Source organism: Danio rerio, chromosome 11 (genome assembly GCF_049306965.1).
Source record: "Danio rerio strain Tuebingen ecotype United States chromosome 11, GRCz12tu, whole genome shotgun sequence".
Classification (NCBI taxonomy): domain Eukaryota; kingdom Metazoa; phylum Chordata; class Actinopteri; order Cypriniformes; family Danionidae; genus Danio; species Danio rerio.
Genome location: NC_133186.1, coordinates 12373904 through 12394460, shown reverse-complemented (window position 1 = coordinate 12394460; position 20557 = coordinate 12373904). Strand labels below are relative to the sequence as shown.

At 35.8% G+C, this 20557-nt stretch overlaps 1 protein-coding gene across 2 annotated transcripts in view; it reads left to right on the top strand.

Moving 5' to 3' along the window:
- The window catches only part of abcc10 (ATP-binding cassette, sub-family C (CFTR/MRP), member 10), a 51354-nt gene that overhangs the window by 8502 nt on the left and 22295 nt on the right, over positions 1-20557 (top strand). Inside the window, exons 4-14 of one of the 2 annotated variants that reach the window (XM_021479750.3) lie at positions 3616-3843; positions 5997-6153; positions 8744-8907; positions 9031-9110; positions 12418-12589; positions 12681-12779; positions 14942-15131; positions 17885-17959; positions 18051-18230; positions 18312-18441; positions 19858-20050. In XM_021479750.3, coding sequence (XP_021335425.2) covers positions 3616-3843; positions 5997-6153; positions 8744-8907; positions 9031-9110; positions 12418-12589; positions 12681-12779; positions 14942-15131; positions 17885-17959; positions 18051-18230; positions 18312-18441; positions 19858-20050 — 1668 coding nt within the window. Of the gene's footprint in view, positions 1-3615; positions 3844-5996; positions 6154-8743; positions 8908-9030; positions 9111-12403; positions 12590-12680; positions 12780-14941; positions 15132-17884; positions 17960-18050; positions 18231-18311; positions 18442-19857; positions 20051-20557 lie in introns of both variants that reach the window. The other variant, XM_073916482.1, reaches the window with a different exon arrangement.

Here is a 20557-nt window from a genome sequence, read left to right as displayed (position 1 = left end):
CTATACAATACACAAGACATGTCACTCGTATCTTTTTGAATGGGGAAAAGTGTATCGGTCAATGTGGCAAATAAAGCCCACCTTCTAGTACAGGAGCCAATCATCAATCGCTAAAGACTGACAATCCTCCAGGGGATAATCTCAGTCCAGACATGAGTTTCTGCAGATTTTGTGTGATTTGGATGTTTTGAAAATGAAACTAAAGAGACAGTTGTTGTTTAATTTTATTGGTGATTCCTAATATGAAATTCCATCGTAAGCTTGTCAAACAGTTTTGGAGAATTTGATGTTTCCTCATTCCAACAGAATGCCCAAGCATACTGCGAGAGGTGTTTCAAAGATGGCCGCCAAGTGAAATGACTTGCCTTACAGGGAATTTGGCCATACTTACATACTATCTCATACTAAATATTCTGAGTAGCATGGTAAACAATATAGGCAGCATGTCACAGGTTGTGATTGTTCAAAACTGAACCAATGTGAATATAAAACCTCAGTAAACCTCATAGCACTATTTACCTATCTTCTGTTGTTAAACTAAATAAAAATATAAAAAAAGATTTCTGTGGCTATGCAACACTTTTCTGCATATAACCCATTCATAACAACACAATCTACATAAGCTTTGATTGACTCAAAGAGTTTTAAAACATAACATTACCTGTCTGACATAAGATTACCTGTCTAAAAGAAATACTTCAGCCATGGTTTCATTCATTCTCCAGCGTGCAAAAGTAACTATAATATTGATTTAGGTTTAGATTTGTTAAAGTTTTGATTCAGCATTTGTTTTGCTCTCTCGTGTGCAGGTGGATCTGCGTGAACGGCTGCAGATGTACAAATCTGCATTTTGTTAACAGACAGTTTGGGCTACTTATCAGAATTATGGGAATTGTCGGCCTGACAAATTTTAATTGGATGAACAATTTTTTGTCTTATGTCTTTTACCCAGAATATAAACATACATTTAGATCATTTACTTTAATCATTACTATTGTGAAGAGACTTTCAACCAGCACAACAAAAAAAATTTCTAAAGACAATCTCCTACTGCACCTTTAACTATTCAATTTTTTTCAATTCAGCTTTATTTGTATAGCGCTTTTACAATGTAGATTGTGTCAAAGCAGCTTCACATAAATGGTCATAGTAACTGGAACAGTGTGGTTCAGGTTTTAGTGTTTAAGTTCAGTTCAGTTCAGTTTAGCTCAGTTCAGTGTGATTTAATCATTACTGAGAGTTCAAACACTGAAGAGCCAATTCATCGATGCGCAGCTCTACCAATCCTGAACCATGCGAGGCAGTGGCGACAGCGGAGAGGGAAAAAAAACTTCACCTGATGGGAGTGAAGAAAAAAAACCTTGAGAGAACCAGACTCAGTTGGGCACGACCATTTTAATTTCTCCGCTGGCCAAAAGTCTTGTGCAGAACTTCATTCGCCGTGGTTTATGCTGGAAGATGGCCTCAATGAAGACTCGTCTGTCCCTGGAGTGTCGCTGGAATCAGACACATGTTCTCCACTCCCCACGACCATCAGCGCAGCAGCAGCTCAGGATATGGCCTGGTCCCGGATATGGAATCCTTGGGATCATCACGTCGCTGGTCTTGGATCCAATCACTCATCCAATGACTCCGCCTAATCTGAGGACCTCGGGATGAGTATCCCCAGGTGAAGATAGAGAATAAAGAGAATAATTAGCGTAGCTGCTGTTCATAGTGTATATAAGCAAGATGCAGAAGCCTGTGTGGAACCCGCTAGGTGATGCATTGAGTGTATGCTTTACTAAACAGATAGGTCTTTAATCTAGTTTTGAACTGGGAGAGTGTGTCTGAGCCTCGGACATTACCAGGAAGGCTATTCCAGAGTGTAGGAGCCATGAAAGAGAAGGCTCGACCTCCTTTACTTGATTTTGCTAATCTAGGTACTACCAGAAGCCCTGAATTTTGAGATCTTAAGGAACGAGTTGGTTCGTAGCGAGACAGAAGGTTGGTTAGATAAACAGGAGCTAGATTATTTAGAGCTTTATAGGTGAGAAGTAATATTTTAAATTCAATACGAAATTTAACAGGCAGCCAGTGTAAGGAGGATAAAATTGGGGTTATATGATCATATTTTCTAGACCTGGTCAGAACTCTGGCTGCTGCATTTTGTACTAATTGAAGTTTGTTAATAGAGGATGCTGGGCAGCCAGCAAATAGAGCATTACAGTAATCCAGTCTCGAAGTCATAAAAGCATGGACTAGCTTTTCTGCATCTGAGATGGATAGCATATTTCGTAATTTAGCGATATTTCTCAGATGAAAGAAGGCAGTTTTTGTGACATGGGATATATGGTTTTTAAAAGTTAGATTGCTGTCTAATATGACACCCAAATCTTTTATAGTAGAGCTAAAGCTAACTTTGTATCCCTCTAATTGTAAATTGAGTTGCGAGATCTGCTGTGTGCAAGATTTAGGCCCAATAAGTAATAATTCTGTTTTGTCTGAGTTTAAGAGAAGAAAATTGTTGGTCATCCAGTCTTTGATGTCTTTGATACACTCAGTTAGTTTAGAAAGTTCAGACGTCTCGTCAGGTTTAGTGGAAATATATAATTGAGTATCATCTGCATAGCAGTGAAAGCTGATCCCATGTCTTCTAATAATGTCTCCCAGAGGTAGCATGTAAATTGTAAACAGTAAAGGGCCTAAAACTGATCCTTGAGGCACCCCATACTTTACTGGGCAGATTTGTGAAGGCTGTCCATTAATATTCACAAACTGGTAGCGGTCAGTTAAGTATGACTTAAACCATTGTAGAGCCTGTCCCTGGACACCTGTAGACTTTAAGCGATTTATGAGGATATTGTGGTCAATGGTATCAAATGCCGCACTAAGATCGAGTAAAACTAATAGCGAGACGCACCCTCGGTCAGCAGCTAAGAGTAAATCGTTGGTTATTTTCACTAAGGCGGTTTCTGTACTGTGGTGAGCTACTAACTAGTGGCTCAGAACGTGTTCTGTGTCGCCATGCTAATGACATCACACATCCCTCGATTTCTGGCTTGGTTTAATAGAAAACAGGAAAACACCAAAGACACTTTAATATGTATTTAGTATGATAAAACAGCTGCATCCTCCACATGTGATAATGACTGAAATAATCAGAAGCAGTGGTTTTCATGCGTTTAGGATATAATGAAGACGACCACTCCCATGATTCCACACTCAGTCACAGCAATATCAAACTAAACCTTTGTTTGTTGTGAATACGCATCCTCTAGCTGTAAAAATGACATACTGTGCCTTTAGTGTTTTTTAATTATTGATGATAATAAGAATGTTTATTGAGCACCATTTCAGCATATTTGAATGATTTCAGAGGTATCATGTGACAATTTACAAAATGGCTGAAAAATGCATTTTAAAGTATGTTATAGTACAAAACAAAGACTAAACTCCTTTTGTATTGTAATAAAATATTGAAATATTAAAGTTTTTCCACTTGTTCCTTAATGATCAGAATAGACTTCATTTGAAAAACATTTTCAAATATATAAAACTTTTACTCACCCCAACCTTTTGAACAGTTCCAGTCACTAATCTAATATTTGATTTTTTTTTATTATTTGCATGAAGTTAATGACAGAGATCCTCTTTGGAATTCGTGTCCTGAAGTACTATAATTGGGAGGAGCACTTCACTCAAAAGATCGAGGAGGCCCGTAAAAAAGAGCTGCATCACCTGAAACTACTGAAGTACCTGGATGCAGTGTGTGTGTACACCTGGGCTGCTCTGCCTGTGGTCATTTCTATCCTCACCTTCATCACATACGTTCTGCTAGGAAACAATCTCACTGCTGCAAAGGTGCGTAAGCCACTTAAAGGTTTAGTTCACCCAAAAATGAAAAGTCTGTTATGTCGTTCTAATCCCCTGAGAACTTTGTTTCATAAGAACATAAATTAATTATATCTGAGAGCTCCCTTATCCTCCATAAACAGCAAAATTCTTGGGAGTCACAAAGTCCAGAAAAGGAATCAAAAACATTGTCAAAATATTCCATGTGACTTCAGTGGTTTAAAGAGCCCATATTATACATGAAATAGGGTCTATCTTGGTTGTAAGGGTCTCCAACAACAGTTTAATATGCATGCAAGGTCAAAAAACACTTTCGTGGTCTTATAATCTGCATTTATTTTTACCTAATTATCCCAGCGGCTCCTGTATGAATCGTCCAGTGATTCATTTGTTCCCAAACCCCTCCTTAGCGCGAAGCTAATCTGCGCTGATTGGACCAATGACAGTCTGTTGCGATTGGTCGACTGCCTTCAGTGAGTGAGTGAAATGCCCAACAGCTAATCAGCAATATAGAAGTAATCACAGTTCGTACACGCTCGATAGTGTAGGCGTGGATTTTAGCTGCCAGTGGGTCAATGTAAATACAGACTATGGACTTGAAAATACAGACGTCTATCTATTTTATTAAGCAAAAACTCCAAAAACGGTTGAGGAGATCTTTTAGCTTGTGTCACTCTGCTATTTTCACAGACACAAACACACATATTGCACACGCACACACAGACACACACACTACCCTCCTCCACGGAGCTCCGTAAACAAAGGCAAAGCAGCATGCGTCGCGTTTTAAACGTGGCTTTGCACCCGATATGAGAATAAAGCGAGTTAACCTGATACAGTACACGCGGTTACAAGTAACAAATAACAACTAAACACATTTGCAAGCTAGAGTCAACGAGGCAACTTTAATCGCAAGTACTTACACTTGAGAATTGGAGGAAGAAACCCATCCTGTCATGTCCAGCAGTAAGTTACTCTTTACTGATCCTTCCTTTACAAACGCCGATGAAATATTCTTTGTAGCATGTAGTTCCCAGAAGTTTCCAATAGTTTCCAACTGCTTGGCTATAATGCTGAGGTTTCATCTTTGGGTAGAGACTCAATAATATCCATCTGCAGTGTGACTTTAATCGACCGGCATGTTTGTGTGTTTGTGTGTTTGTGTGTTTGTGTGTGTGTGTGTGTGTGTGTGTGTGTGTGTGTGTGTGTGTGTGTGTGTGTGTGTGTGTGTGTGTGTGTGTGTGTGTGTGGGTATCTGTGTCAGAGGGCGGGGCCGCAGGTTTAAAATCTCCCGGGTTTGCGCGTGCATGTGAATAACTTGGTTTCGTTAGTATGTCATGGCGAAACACCTAATGACTCGGTATCAAGGCGACTCGTTTGAAGCACTATGAGTCGACTCTTTTATAGATGAATCACCAGAATCACTGTACACTAACAGATTTAAGCCTTAGCTGGATACTTCACTTCACTTAGAGCTGTGTTACACACTACATGGAGGGGAATTTTTAAAAACCCATAATATGGGCTCTTTAACTGAAATCTCCAAGAACACTTTTGTGTTTGGCAAAACCAGTAAAATAACTGCCTATTCATTCACGTTAAATTAGGGTGTGTATTAGTACGGGTACTACCATACTTGCATGTTGCTTTGCTGACTCTAATGGAAATATATTGTACTGCCTGTAGTAAGCGCGAACCCTGATGATCTGACAAGGAAGCAAAGACACTGGCAAACGTTTTTACTTTTTTTTTTTTTTTTGCTGCACAAAAGTGTTCTTGGAGCTTTGTATGATCACAGTTGAACCACTGAAGTCACTTGAACTGTTTTTGTTCCCTTTTCTGGACAATTCTGGGCCATTGCTGCCTATAGATGATAAAAGAGCTGTCCGATTTCATTTCATCTAAAATATCTTAATTTGTGTTCTGAAGATGAATGAAGCTCTTACAAAAATTGTAATGATATGAGTAATAAATAACAGACTTTTCATTTTGGGTAAACTAACCCTTTAAAAGGTTTAAAAAAGCTGTGGTTGTCATCAGTTTATTTAGCCACAGCGTTATTAGCACAATAATATTTAATCTAGTATGTGTCTTTAAAATTTAAAAGTCTGATTTGTCTTTATTAAATGGCTAAATATTGTTCTCCACCTTCTGTTTGGCAGGTGTTTAGTACTCTGGCTCTCGTGGGGATGCTCATTCTGCCTCTCAATGCCTTCCCCTGGGTGCTGAATGGGACCCTGGAGGCTAAAGTGTCTTTGGATCGCATTCAGCGCTTCCTCGCAGTACAGGACCAGGATCTCTCTGTCTATTACAGTCAAGGTACCTGACTTGTTTTATGAAAGAGAGTCCATATCCAAGCACTACCCTGAATTCAACATGTGTAGTGTAGGGCTGCACAATATATATATATATATATATATATATATATATATATATATATATATATATATATATATATATATATATATATATATAAAAGATCATTACCACGATAATAGTAATATCCATATTGCAGAGAAGTCCACTAAATTCAAGCTAATTTTATGTGCCAAGCATTTCTGTTCTGCATGCATGGGTTGTTCAACTAAATCTGACCAATCAGATGGGGCTTTTACTATCTTTATCCCTACCTCTCCAGTAGGTGCTGTTAGGTAAACCTAGAAATGAAAATGATTAATAAAATCAGGATACAAGAGAGGAAAAATTACAACAGCCAATAGGAATCAGAATTTCTGCCAAAGTTTTCAGTAATTTGCGTTGTTTTAAAGTCTAAGGGCTCTGTTGTAAGGATCTAGGTGCAAAGTCTAAAGCCTGTGGCGCAAAAGCATTAAGGGTGTGTCTGAATCCACTTTTGCTATTTTAAGGATAGAAAAATACGGTCTGCGCCCCAGCGCATGCTCTAACAGGGTTGTGCTTATTCTCTTAATGAATTATGGGTGTGTTTTGAGCATAACGTGAATTAAACCAATCAGAGTCTCATCTCCTATTACCTTTAAGAATGAGTTGCGTTGCGCTATGGCGCATTTGCTATTTACACGGTGCACCTCGTAATTAGAAAATCTAAACTCTTAACTGGCAAAAAAATAGTTAAACAGACCATCTGCAGTGCGAGGATAAAGAATAATCCCCTTCCATTTGACCTCTTTACTTACTTTTTACTTTTACTCTTTTACTTTTGTGGATAAGGAAACAGTGTTGTACACACTCCACTAAAGACATCCATTAGCCTGCTTATTTAATTTAGTTTAAGCGCAAGCATTTGTTTCAAAACTATTTCTAAATTCAGTTCTAATTTACAACAAACGAATACTCCTTATGGTGATGCAAATGTTTCCAAAACCTGACAGGTGGACAAATCTAAACTTGTTTTTATTAAAACAAATATAAATATGCATATAATAAATAATAATGCTACTAATAATAACATTATACAAAAGCAAATTGTCATGAATAAACTAAAATAAAGCCCCCCCCCCCGAGATGAGGCATGGAGGCAGTGTTTTGTTTATTTATCTAGAAAATAATAATTTCTGTAACTTTTTAATCAAAATTATTTTTTTTTAATTGGACCTGCATAAGCGCATTACTAACGTGCTCTGCACTGGACTTTAGACCAGCTTTTATTTGGTCAATCGCACAGTCTATTTCAGTTTCTCAAAATAGCAATGTGTCAACAATGTGCCTTAACACATCCACTTTTAAGACCAGCACACCCATGAGTCCACAAAGTTGCGCAAATGGATTTGCTATTTAAACAATGTTTAAGATATTAAAATTACTGTTGCACTGGTCAGAAAATAGCAACAAATCATGCCAAACACCCAAATGTTTGCAACTTGACATATTTGTGTTTGATAAATTAGCTCAGAATTAACTTATCAGAAATATCTATTGCCTCTTTATTTTAGTATGATCTTAACATAAATGAAAATTTTTTAAATATATATATATGGTGTTTCGCATGTTATTTATATTGTATATTGTAGCTATTTCATTAAGACATATCGCAACACTCAAGAAAAATATTGCATGTATTTACAGTATCTTGGTTATTTTTATTGTGATTAACCGTTCCAAAGTAATTGAAACAATTATATAATTAATTCACATAAAAATGATTGATTAATTATTGTGTTATTACTGCTGCTTATTGTAACGACGATAATAATTATATTAAAATAGTAATAATAGTACATGTAAATTAAATAAAAACAGTGCACTCTCTAAAAATATTACTTATTATTTAAACATTGTTATGAATTGAATTCTTTATACAGCTGGAGAAAAAATTATTAGCGTTCCTGTGAAATTAATGTTTTTTTAATTGTTTCCCACTGATAGTAGTTTTAACCGAGAGTAGATTTCATAATGTAAAGAATATGTTTTTAGGCCTAATAGTTTTAATTACTAACTTCTAATAACTAATTTATTTTGTTTTTACCATGATGACTGTTCATATTTGTTTACTAGTTATTTTGCAAGGTAATAATATTCAGCTTAAAGTGCTATTTAAAGGCTTAACTAGGTTAATTAGCTTAACTAGGCAAGTTAGGGTTAACTTTAGACAACAGTGGTTTGCTCTGTAGCCCCTCAGAAAAAAAATCTTAAGTTGGCTATTAATATTGATATTAGCATTAATAATTCACATTATTAAACATTAATATTATTAATATTGAATTTAGCAGTTTTTAAATTTTATTTTTTAATTCCAGCCAAACTAAAGAATTACAACTTTTTTCCAAGAGAAACATATAAAACTATCTTGCACTTGGGAAGTACTTTTAGAGAATTTTACAGGTGGGCTAATGATTTTGTCAGTATAACTGTATATCAACCTCTTGTGTGATTGTACATCTTTATGCATGCCAGGTTCACATAATTAAAAATGCACGTTATTCTTTTGCTGCAGTGTGTCCCGAGGACCCTCCTTCTGCTGTTCAGATGGTCCAAGCGAGCTTCTCCTGGAAGCAGTCAGAGGAAGCAGATTCTGTCAGTATACCTGATGACATAACAGAGGAAGGGTCACCACCTCACAGCTTTTACCTTCATGCACTAAATCTCAATGTTAAAAGGGTGTGTGCTTCAGATGGACCAAATAAGCCTTTTAACTTTCTTTCCCTCTTTAAATATTTTGTTGCTGGTTTAAATAATGGAAATGTATGTTGTTTTGTAAATGTCTTTACGTTCTGGTTTCAGGGCTCTCTGGTGGTGGTGGTAGGAAAGGTTGGCTGTGGGAAAAGCTCCTTGCTGGCCGCTATAACAGGAGAGCTGACCAGGTAATGATTAGAGATGTCTCCATCTATAATGCAAATTAAAACAGTAAAACATTGCTGTAAAACATGTATAAACTCTATTGTTCAAATGCTTGAAATATTTATTATTTATTTATTAATTAATTTATTAATTTATTTATTTATTTATTATTTCTAATCGAATGGATGTGAAACATAATAATTGATAGTATGAAGATAATATTAAAGTTAACATTTAATTTTTTTTTCCCAGCACAGTGCTGGGTTGTGGCTGGAAGCATATGAATAGTTGGCAGTTCATTCTGCTGTGTGTAGGAAAATGAATTAGAAGTGTTCATAATATTTGACATTATTGTAGATGTCAAAATATCTTTTGATGACAAACATATTAGCCTTCATGTGACACATTAATTATTTTTCAGATATGTCCCAGGTAATGTTTATCAGAGCAAGGATATTTTTCCAGTTTTTCCTATTCTTTTTTTCTTCTAGACAAAGTCTTGTTTTTTTTTTGTTTGGTTTTTAATTAAACAAAATTCTAATAAAGTTTAAAAGTCAATATTATTAGCCCTCTTAAGAAATTATTTGTTTTCTATTGGCTACAGAACAAACAACCAATGTTCAATGACTTGCTTAATTAGTCTAACTTGCCCAATTACCCCAATTAGCCTAGTTATATATAGCACTTTAAGCTAAATAGTAGTCATTCATTTTCTTTACAGCTTAGTGCCCTTAGTAATCTGGGGACGCCAAAGTGAAATGAACCGCCAACTTATCCAGCATATGTTTTACGCAGCGAATGCCCTTCCAGCTGCAACCCATGTCATCGTGGCAAATAAATTAGATATTAGAAATGAGTTGGTTAGACTATGCAAGTTTGAAAACGGGTTATTTCCAGCACTTGAGATAAATTTGAACAAGTATTAAAAGTTCACAGGAGCGCTGATAGTTTTGTCTTCAATTGCATTTATTTTAATATGTGATGGCAACGAAAAAATTCAGCACCTGTCGCATTTCTAGTCTGTCACATGATCCAAAAGAAGTAATTTTAATTTGCTAATTTGGTACCCAAGGATGTTGTAAAGAGTTCTAAACGGTTATAAACAAAATTTTATAAAATATAAACATGTAAACAGAATACTCTAATATATAAATATTTTCAGATTCTTACATTGGTTGGTGAAGACTCTAACTAAGGATCTGATAGTCCTTAAAGCAAATCTATGTGTGTTGCTTCAAGAAAGCAAACAGTCATTTGTGTTGTGTTTTATTTTCATTTGTTTATATTGATTTATTATTCATTTCATTATTTTATTTAATCATATGATCATCATTATATTATTTTATTGATTATGAGTTAATGAATTATTGATTATTATTTGTCATTTGATTATGTTTAATAATTTATTATTACCGTTTCCCATAATTCTTGCTTTTTTATTGTTTCCTTTTTTCCATATTGTTATAATTCTATTAGATGACTTTGGATTCAAGCAACACTTGTTTTCAAAAATAAGAGATAAGAGGATTCTTCATTTTAAGGTCTGCATTGTCTCTGGACAATGTTGTAAAGCAGTAATTTTCCATTGCTGTTGCTTGTGGCTTAATACCACTTGTTGGATTTATCTTGGTCAGATAAAGTCTGAGCACAGAATCATACACAACTAAGATTATTCAATAATCTTTGCTCTTTCTTTATCATCAATACTTCGTCTCCTGCTTCTGCTCCTCTCTGACTTTTTCAGTCAACTCTTATATTGATAGGAGACCGTTAATTAAGTTGAGGTTAACAGTTTGGGGTATCAAGTAGATGCGCTTGGATACTCAGAGAAACGGATATTATCTGAAAGGATCTGTTAGATCAGGGGTATATTTTATTTTTCTGACATGGAGAGTGTGATCTAACAGTTGGCTATAATAATATTTTGATCAGTGTAATAAAATATGAAATAATTGGTCTACTGAATATATATAGTTGAAATCAGAATTATTATTCCCCCTTTAAATTTTGTTATTCTTTTTAAAATATTTCCCGAATGACGTTTAACAGAGCAAGGGCATTTTCACAGTGTGTCTGATAATATTTTTTCTTCGTGATAAAGCCTTATTTGTTTAATTTTGTCTAGAATAAAAGCAGTTTAAACATTTTTAAGAACCATTTTAAGGTCAAAATCATTAGCCCCTTTATGTTTTTTTTCAATAACTGGGGGTCTCGACCCACTAGTGGGTCGCACAGTGAGGAAAGGTGGGTCACGCAACGTCACTTAGCTGCTGCTATATTTACTTTGCATTGAATCAAAACCAGTTGGATAATGAGCAAACGACTCTTCAGAGACCATTCTGTTTTCCATCGCAGACTTCTAATACATCTTCAGATCAAACCAAATCTAAAAAGGAGCCACACAGAAAATATGATCAGTCCTACCTCGATCTTAGTTTTATTTCTGGCAGAGATCCAGAGGGTGAGGAAGTCCTGCATTGTCTTTTATGCTTAGAAAAGCTTGCAAATGCTAGCATGAAAACCATAAAACTTAAATGACACCTGAAAACAAAACATCTTGCATATGTCAGCAAAGGTTGATCATATTCTCTTCTTAAAAAAGAGTATCTTCAACAAAAAATGATAACAGTACCAGCCAGCATCCCACAAAAAGCACTTCGAGTCTCATTTTGTGAATATCAAATTACAAAATCCAAAAAGTCACACACCATATATTTTTGACTGCTTTGAATGGATCCGTTTTTTCATATTAAAATATGGGTCTTGAGATTGAATTACTTGCCTAGGTGGGTCCCGGAATGAAAAAGTTTGGTCTACACCACATGCCATCGTTATACAATAACTTGCCTAATTACCCTAACCCGCCTAGTTAACTTAATTAACCTAGTTAAGCCTTTAAATGTCACTTTAAGCTGTATAGAAGTGTCTTGAAAAATATCTAGTCAAATATTATTTACTGTCATTATGGCAAAGATGAAATAAATCAGCTATTAGAGATGAGTTATTAAAACTAATATGTTTAGAAATGTGTTGAAAAAAATCTAAACAGAAATTGTGGGGAAAATAAACAGGGGGGCGAATAATTCTGGGGGCTAATAATTCTGGCTTCAGTTGTATATTTGTAAAACTAACTGTATTTTCTTGTGACATGTAAACAACCATTATTATTACTACTACATAATACATTCATCACAATATTTTGCCTAATAGCATTGTTTTAATAATAATAATTTATATTTAGTGCTAAAATGTAATATGTAAAAAAGAAAAACCCATAAAAACTGTAAATGTGCAGAAGTTCTCATAATTGTATTAGTTTCTGTCCTGTAGGTGTGGCGGGGAAGTGTTTGTTCAGGGAAGAGAACAGGGGTTTGGATTGGCTGTCCAGGAGCCGTGGATCCAGCATGCAACAGTGCAAGACAACATTCTCTTCGGCAGGGATTATGACAACATGTTTTATCAATCTGTGATACAGGCCTGTGCCCTGGCTGATGACTTAAATGTAAGCGTATATCTAGTTACTTTTTACTTTATTTAGTATTCTGCTTTGAATTGTAACGATGGAAAGTTAAAGCTGACACTGTTTCGTTCAGATCTTACCTGGTGGTGATCAGACAGAGGTCGGAGAGAACGGCGTGACTCTGAGCGGAGGACAGAAAAGCCGCCTTGCTTTGGCCCGGGCTGTTTATATGGTGCAACGTTTTGTTGTTTTAATGGTCAAAGTCTTTCTTTCTTTCTTTCTTTCTTTCTTTCATTTTCTCTGCATTTTCTTTTTCAGTATACATACACATTGAGCATATACAACAATTTCTATAGCAGAATCAATTACAGAAAAAATTAATGCAAAGGAAAAAACAGAACAAAATAAAGATTAATAACAATTAACAACATAGAAAAACAAGAACCGCTTGTTACAGATAAGCGGCTCTATTTTGACGGTCCATGCGCAGAGCAGGGCGCAAACGCTTTCAGGGCGTGTCAGAACGCATTTTTGCTAATTTACGGACGGGAAAATCCGCTTTACGCCAAGGCGCATGGGCTAAAAGGGTTGAGTTTATTTTCTTAATGAGTTATAGGTGTGTTTTGAGAATAAACCAATTAGAGTCTCATCTCCCATTCCCTTTAAGACCCAGCTGCATCGCGCCAAGAGCGCATTCGCTATTTACAGGACGCAAAGTAAGTCTAAGTGGAAAAAATGAGCATTTCACAAGCAAAAAGTTAACAGTTTTTTTAACAGAAAACTGTTAAACAGAGCATCTACTGCGTAAGAATGAGAGATAATGGAACTACTTTCACATTCGCTCTTGGATAGGGAAACCTTTAAGCACAGACATCAATTAGCCTATAAATAATTAATTTTGTTTGTTAAGCGCAAATATTTGTTTCAAAACTATTTCTAAATTCAGTTCTAATTTCCAGCAAACGAATAAATGAACAATAATGACCAAGTGTGGTCAAAATACTGAGTTATTTCCAAATACACGTGCCATGCCCCGTATGGTGTAAAACCTGACAGGTGGGCAAAAGCTTGTTTTTAATATAAGAAATAAAAATATGGATATATTAAATAATACTGCTAATAATAATACCATTATACAAAAGCAAATTGTTATGAATGAACTGAAAAAGACTCCCGAGATGAAGAAGACATAAAAGCAGTGATTTTTCATATTTATGTAGGCTAGAAAATAATATGTTTTGTAATATTTTAATCCTTTATATTTATATCCTATATCTATTCTTATTATATCCTATATATATCCTTATATATTACATTTGAATATGTAATATTTACATTTTTTCATATGTAAAGATATTTGACTATTGCTCTCTTGTGCGTATTAAGCAGTGTGTAAGCGAGGCGCAACTCTGCGCCGGAGTTTAGACCGGGTTAGTTTTGGTCTAATGAAAAATCTATTATAGTTTCTCAAAATAGCAACGCGCCAGCGGTCCGCCTCAGAATGCCTTCCTTTTTAGACCAGAACGCCTATGGGCGCACAAATGAGCGCTAATGCATTTGCTATTTAAACAGCGTACCGCAACGCCTCAAAACGACTCTTGCGTCAAGCTGAAACTACCAAAAGACTATTGCGCCGCGTCTTGCGCCACACTGCGCCGGGTGTATGATAGGGCCCAAGGGGTTACTGGTCTTGTGATATTAAAATATTTTTTTTTGATGTTAATATCAGTATGTTACTGTCAAACTCTCCTTCTTTTGGCTGGAAACTGATGTGGTTAGAACCTAAGTTCACAGTTCTGTGTTCTCACTTTATAGCAGATTAAACTGCCTGCATGACAGACTAAATGCAATTTTAAAATATAAATAAATTTGGAAATATTTAATTCACTGATATTTTGTTAAAACTTTATGCTTGTTATTTCTCACTTTTGACAATTAAATATTTAAATTTATTTTGTTTGCAAAAAAAGTTTCAATTTAAACTGAAATGTGACCTTTTAAGTAAATAAATAATTACATTGAAAATAAAATAATATTTTAATAATCAAGGTAGTCTTAATTTATCGTTTTGATTTTAGGTTGTATCTTCCAGCTCTAAAACATACATACATACATACATGCATGCCTACATACATACATACATACAAACTTGCCTACATACATACATACATACATACATACATACATACATACATACATACATGAATGAATAAATACCAGTCCTATTTAATTTAATAATTTCCCCTTTTATCCTTTTGTATCTGGAGGTAAAATGTCTTTTTTTTCTGATTAACATATTAAGAGTTGGTTGAAGCTGTAAAAATCTCAAAAGAAGGGTCATGCAGGTTTGGGAAGAAATATGATATGTATTTACATTGCATTCTCATATTTCAGGATAAAGAAATCTATTTGCTGGATGATCCCTTAGCGGCTGTGGATGCGGATGTTGCCCACCACCTCATGGAGAAATGCATCCTGGGAATTCTCAAGGACAAGACCAGAATTCTTTGCACTCATCGTATCGAGTTTGTGGATAAGGCAGATGTGGTGGTGCTGATGGACAATGGGATGATTGTAAAAACAGGTACCAGCCATCAAAGTATAAAACAAACTAAAATTAAAGTTGCATCCACTATAAACAATGTTTATTATAAAGATCAAGCCTAATTAAATAATTGTGTGGGAAATGCTGAAGAGTCTAACAAACATTTACACTCCTCTTATCCAAATTTGTGCGCACCTTTTTAATATTTTGCTTGTGTTAAATTAAAGGTATAGTTCACTCAGAAATAAAAATGACCCCATAATTTGCTCACCCTCAAGTCTTCTGCGTCCAGCGGAAAGAAGGGAGCCCCAACAAAGAAAAATTCATAAAAAGGCAATAAAAATAGTTTATTTTCTTCCCCATCAAAAAGCAATTTTTAGGTGCAGATGTTAATAACTGTGATGGTTGGGTTTAGGGTTGAGGTAGGTGCAGATGTTAATAACTGTGATGGTTGGGTTTAGGGTTGGGGTAAGTGCAGATGTTAATAACTGTAATGGTTGGGTTTAGGGTTGAGGTAGGTGCAGATGTTAATAACTGTGATGGTTGGGTTTAGGGTTGAGGTAGGTGCAGATGTTAATAACTGTGATGGTTGGGGTAGGTGCAGATGTTAATAACTGTGATGGTTGGGTTTAGGGTTGAGGTAGGTGCAGATGTTAATAACTGTGATGGTTGGGTTTAGGGTTGAGGTAGGTGCAGATGTTAATAACTGTGATGGTTGGGGTAAGTGCAGATGTTAATAACTGTAATGGTTGGGTTTAGGGTTGAGGTAGGTGCAGATGTTAATAACTGTGATGGTTGGGTTTAGGGTTGAGGTAGGTGCAGATGTTAATAACTGTGATGGTTGGGTTTAGGGTTGAGGTAGGTGCAGATGTTAATAACTGTGATGGTTGGGTTTAGGGTTGAGGTAGGTGCAGATGTTAATAACTGTGATGGTTGGGTTTAGGGTTGAGGTAGGTGCAGATGTTAATAACTGTGATGGTTGGGTTTAGGGTTGAGGTAGGTGCAGATGTTAATAACTGTGATGGTTGGGTTTAGGGTTGAGGTAGGTGCAGATGGTAATAACTGTGATGGTTGGGTTTAGGGTTGAGGTAGGTGCAGATGTTAATAACTGTGATGGTTGGGTTTAGGGTTGGGGTAGGTGCAGATGTTAATAACTGTGATGGTTGGGTTTAGGGTTGGGGTAGGTGCAGATGTTAATAACTGTGATGGTTGGGTTTAAGATTGGGGTATGTGCAGATGTTAAAGGGCCATAACACCCAACTTTTGGTTCAGGTCACCTCAGAATTTGTCAAAAGATGCATCATAATGGGCGTTAGGGGTGTCACGATTTCGATCGAAATTTATGCTCAATTTCGATTATCGAATCAAAAAATAGAATCGTCGATGCTGCCACACCCCCATGTCTCGTCAGCTTGGCTTGCCAAGCGGGAAAAAAACAGGCTTGTTAAAGTGCTTGTTAAATTGCAGAAGCAGGAGACCCGTCGACAGAACTTAAACCCTCTCCTCTTTCAATGAAGTCGCTGGTGTGTAAGCATTTTGGATTTCCAATGAGTTATATTGACAACGTTCGTGTTGTTGACAATAAAAACACAGTTTTGCAAGCTCTACTATGTACGTATTACGTACGGTTCGTCTGATAGACAACACCGGCATCGCGATCCTCTGCCCGCCCCCGTTGCAAATCAGCTCGCGAAAAGTACACACTCAGGCCCTGTTTACACTGTCTTTGGTTTTAAATGGCATTTTAGAACGACAACGATTTGACATCCACAGTGGCGTGTAGCATTTCTGAGTAGCCCTCCTTCCTCTCTACCTCTGAAAATGCACATCACGTGACCACACAGATGCACACACAGCCATATGAGCTTGAGACAGCAGGTCCAGGCAGTTAGAGGATCAGTAGACTGCTTCAATCTTTCACTCACTTGTACTTTGGCATTTTAGCGAACACCTCAGATACTGTTGGCTGGTTCCTGTTGGTTGTGCGTCTTTTTTACCAACGCCATTATAACGACACAGATCACTGCCTATTCACGAGTCCCGCAGAAAAAGTGATTGACAGGTGGTAATTATGTGTGTAACTTGCCTTTATTCATTTACTGTATGATTTGTTTAATGGTAAAACAAAGACCATGCAAGTCAGGTAGTTTAAACGGTAGGCTACAAATAATTAATTGGTCATCAATTAATTAATTATTCATAATCGAAAATCGAATAAAATCGTGCCTTTACACAAAATGAGACATAAACTGTAAGGAGACGCATGATTCAATCGTTTACAAAGTTAAAATGCAAAGAAATAAACAGTAATTTAATGCCCTGCTACATTTGGAATTTTATAAACACACAACCACAATTTATATCATTATAAAGATAATCGAGTTTATATAAACACAATAAATGAGGACTTTTTCCTAAATCTCCGGGTCTGAATGCAGACTCAGTGCAGCAGGTCTCCTGCCCTGTCTATTTTAACCAGTAACCATTAGCATAAACGATGATGGTTGGGGTAGGTGTAAATGTTAATAACGGTGATGATTGGGTTTAGGGTTGTGGTATGTATAGACGTTAATAACTGTGATTGGGTTCAGGTGTGGAGTAGGTGTTGATGTTAACTGATAATAACTGTTGTACAGCGGCATCTTGCCAAAAACATAGTTAGTCAAAAACAAATAGTTAGTTTTTATTACATTTGTACTTTAATTTGTGTTCAGAAGAGGTGAGCAATTACTGACAGAATTTTCATTTTTAGGTAAATCTTTAAATCTAGGTTTGTGTTTTTGTGAATTAAGGGACGCCAAGCGCAGTCCTGTCTCTGGTTAAAGGTCCTAAAGACAGCAAGAATAGCAGCAATGCAAAGGAGAAAGGTGGTAATTTATTTTCAAATAAATCACCTACTGCCATCTGATGTTTTAGTGCACTTGAACTTTGATTTGATTAATACAAACAAACCTTCAGATTCTGCAGGCAGTGAGGAAATGGAAGCAAGTGAGCCGGAGCTGAAGGCAGAACTGGAGATGTTTGGAGAAGAGCAGAAGCAAATGGGCACGTTGTCCTGGGCTGTTTATCGATCCTATTGGAAAGCAGTTGGTGGATGCATGGCTGTGGCCGTTTTGCTCGCCCTCTTCCTAATGCAGGGTACTAACATCTCTTTTAATATCATTTGTATTGCTGAAAGATAATTGCACTACAGTTAGTATTTTGATGTGTCTTTTACAGCCTCCAAAAATGTGTCAGACTGGTGGCTTTCACATTGGATTTCTCATATGAAGGACAATATGACTGAGCTGGTGTCGGTTTCAGCCACTCCACTCTTAATGCTGAGTTTCCTTTCTCCTGGCAGACTTGTGTGAGTTAGACATCTCTTATTATTCACAATATCATTCAAAATATTGGGATGGTATCATCTTTTAATGTTTTTGAAGTTTGGTGTGTTTACAGAGGCTGCTTTTATAAAACAGTAAAAACTGTAGTATTGTGAAATGTTGCGTTCTATTTTAGATGCATTTAAAAAGTAATATTGCTATTGTGTCAAGCTGAATTTTTTTGCAGTCTTACTCAATATGCGGATTTGTCAATTAGGAATCTTAATGTCTTCTGGAAACAATAGTATAATGTTATAAATAATTTTTATAAAGTCTTTGGGCTCTATTTTAACGATCTTGACGCAAAGTCTAAAGTGCATGGTGCAAAAGGATTAAGGGCGTTTCTAAATCCACTACTTTAGGGATGGAAAAATAGGGTCTACACCCTGGCACATGGACTAACAGAGTTGTGCTTATTCTCTTAATGAGTTATGGGTGTGTCACGCCATGGCAGATGGCAGACCATCTGCACGAGGATAAAGAATAAGCCTCCTCCATTTGGCCTCTTTAGTTTCTCTTTACTTTTACTCTTTACTTTACTCCTTTAAAGTCCACCGGAGATACTATTAGCCTACATATTTAATTTCGTTTGTTAAAGTCCCCAAGAACCAGAAGTTGCAGTCGTTATTTTTTTCTTATTTGATGCTGTTCCTGGCTTTTTTTTGTTTTTCTGGTGTTATCCCTGTTCCTGAAGATCTACTTTCCTGCACAGGTTAGCTCTAACCCTGATCAAACACACCTGAATCAATTAATTAAGACCTCAACAGCACTTGATAAATACAGGCAGGTCTGTTTAAATGGGTTGCAACTGAACTCGGCAGGTAGATGTTTTGGAACAGGGTTGGACACCCCTGGTTTAGCTTCTCTAGCTGACTCGAAAAATTATATTGACAGTTTAAGTATAATTTTAAGAAATGGCTTCTTATTAATCAACATTGTGATTAACATTGTGCTTATTGATACTGTTGTTTTTTGTCATTTATTTGATTATTGGTTTTAGTTTGAATATGTATTTTTATTTGTATGGCCTTTATGGTGTTTGGGCTAATTTGGGTATATTTATGTTCTTGGTGAACGTTGATTTATTTACACAGTCACTTCTTGAGAAATGAAAAAAATACTTTTGCCTTCAACTGTATAGATTTTAAAATATTGAAAATTTTATGTTTTTTTCCCCTTCAAAAATGATTGTTTGTGTCTGACATGAACATTAGAGATTCTTGTAATCTAGATATCTTGTTTAAAAATGTGTAAAACTCGTACTTAATATTTTATAAAGTGATTTTAAAAGTCGGCATTTTATATACAAGATTGATAACCTTGTATTGTAGCTCATTTGAGATATATTGGACTTGTTGTTTTTACTAAATTATCTTCCTTTGCTCCTTCACTTTTACCAGGTTTAATGCATCAGCCCGAGGTTCAGAGTCTTCTGGGAATATGAGCTCAGAGCTGAAGTTTTATATGACAGTGTATGGATCTCTGGCAGCAGCAAACACAGTTTTCACCGCCGCTCGAGCATTTCTCTTCGCCTATGGAGCAATCTGCGCTGCTACTGTCATTCATAAGAGACTGCTGTCCAGTGTGCTTAAGGTAATGAACCATAACATTGCTTAAATAGGAGAAAACATTAGTATTTATTTACAATGTTATTGGTATTATTTATTTTATTTCACTTAGTTTGATATTTTATGTGAACAATTATTTTAGGTTCACAAAATTTTTCGTTCATTAACATTTTAATACACTTTATAAGTAGCCAAAAAGTAGAAGGTGTAGAATTGGGGAAATAGCTGTTTTTTATGATTTATTTAACTTTTTTCCCTTATAGAAAAATATAAAATATATAAATAAAAATAATAATAATAAATAATAAATAAAAAAATGAAAATGATAATAAAATAAAACCAAATTACACAAATAATGTGAGGCAGATGTCTACATTTATACAATCATCTCAATGTTAAATTTTGAGAAATGAAAGATTACAAACTGATGTATTATTATTGTCAAGGGCTGGGGTGATCAGTCTAGATCCAGCTGAAGAGAAGAAAGGGAATTTCAAATTTTGACATGTTCTGTTAGGTCTTTGAAGGGAGC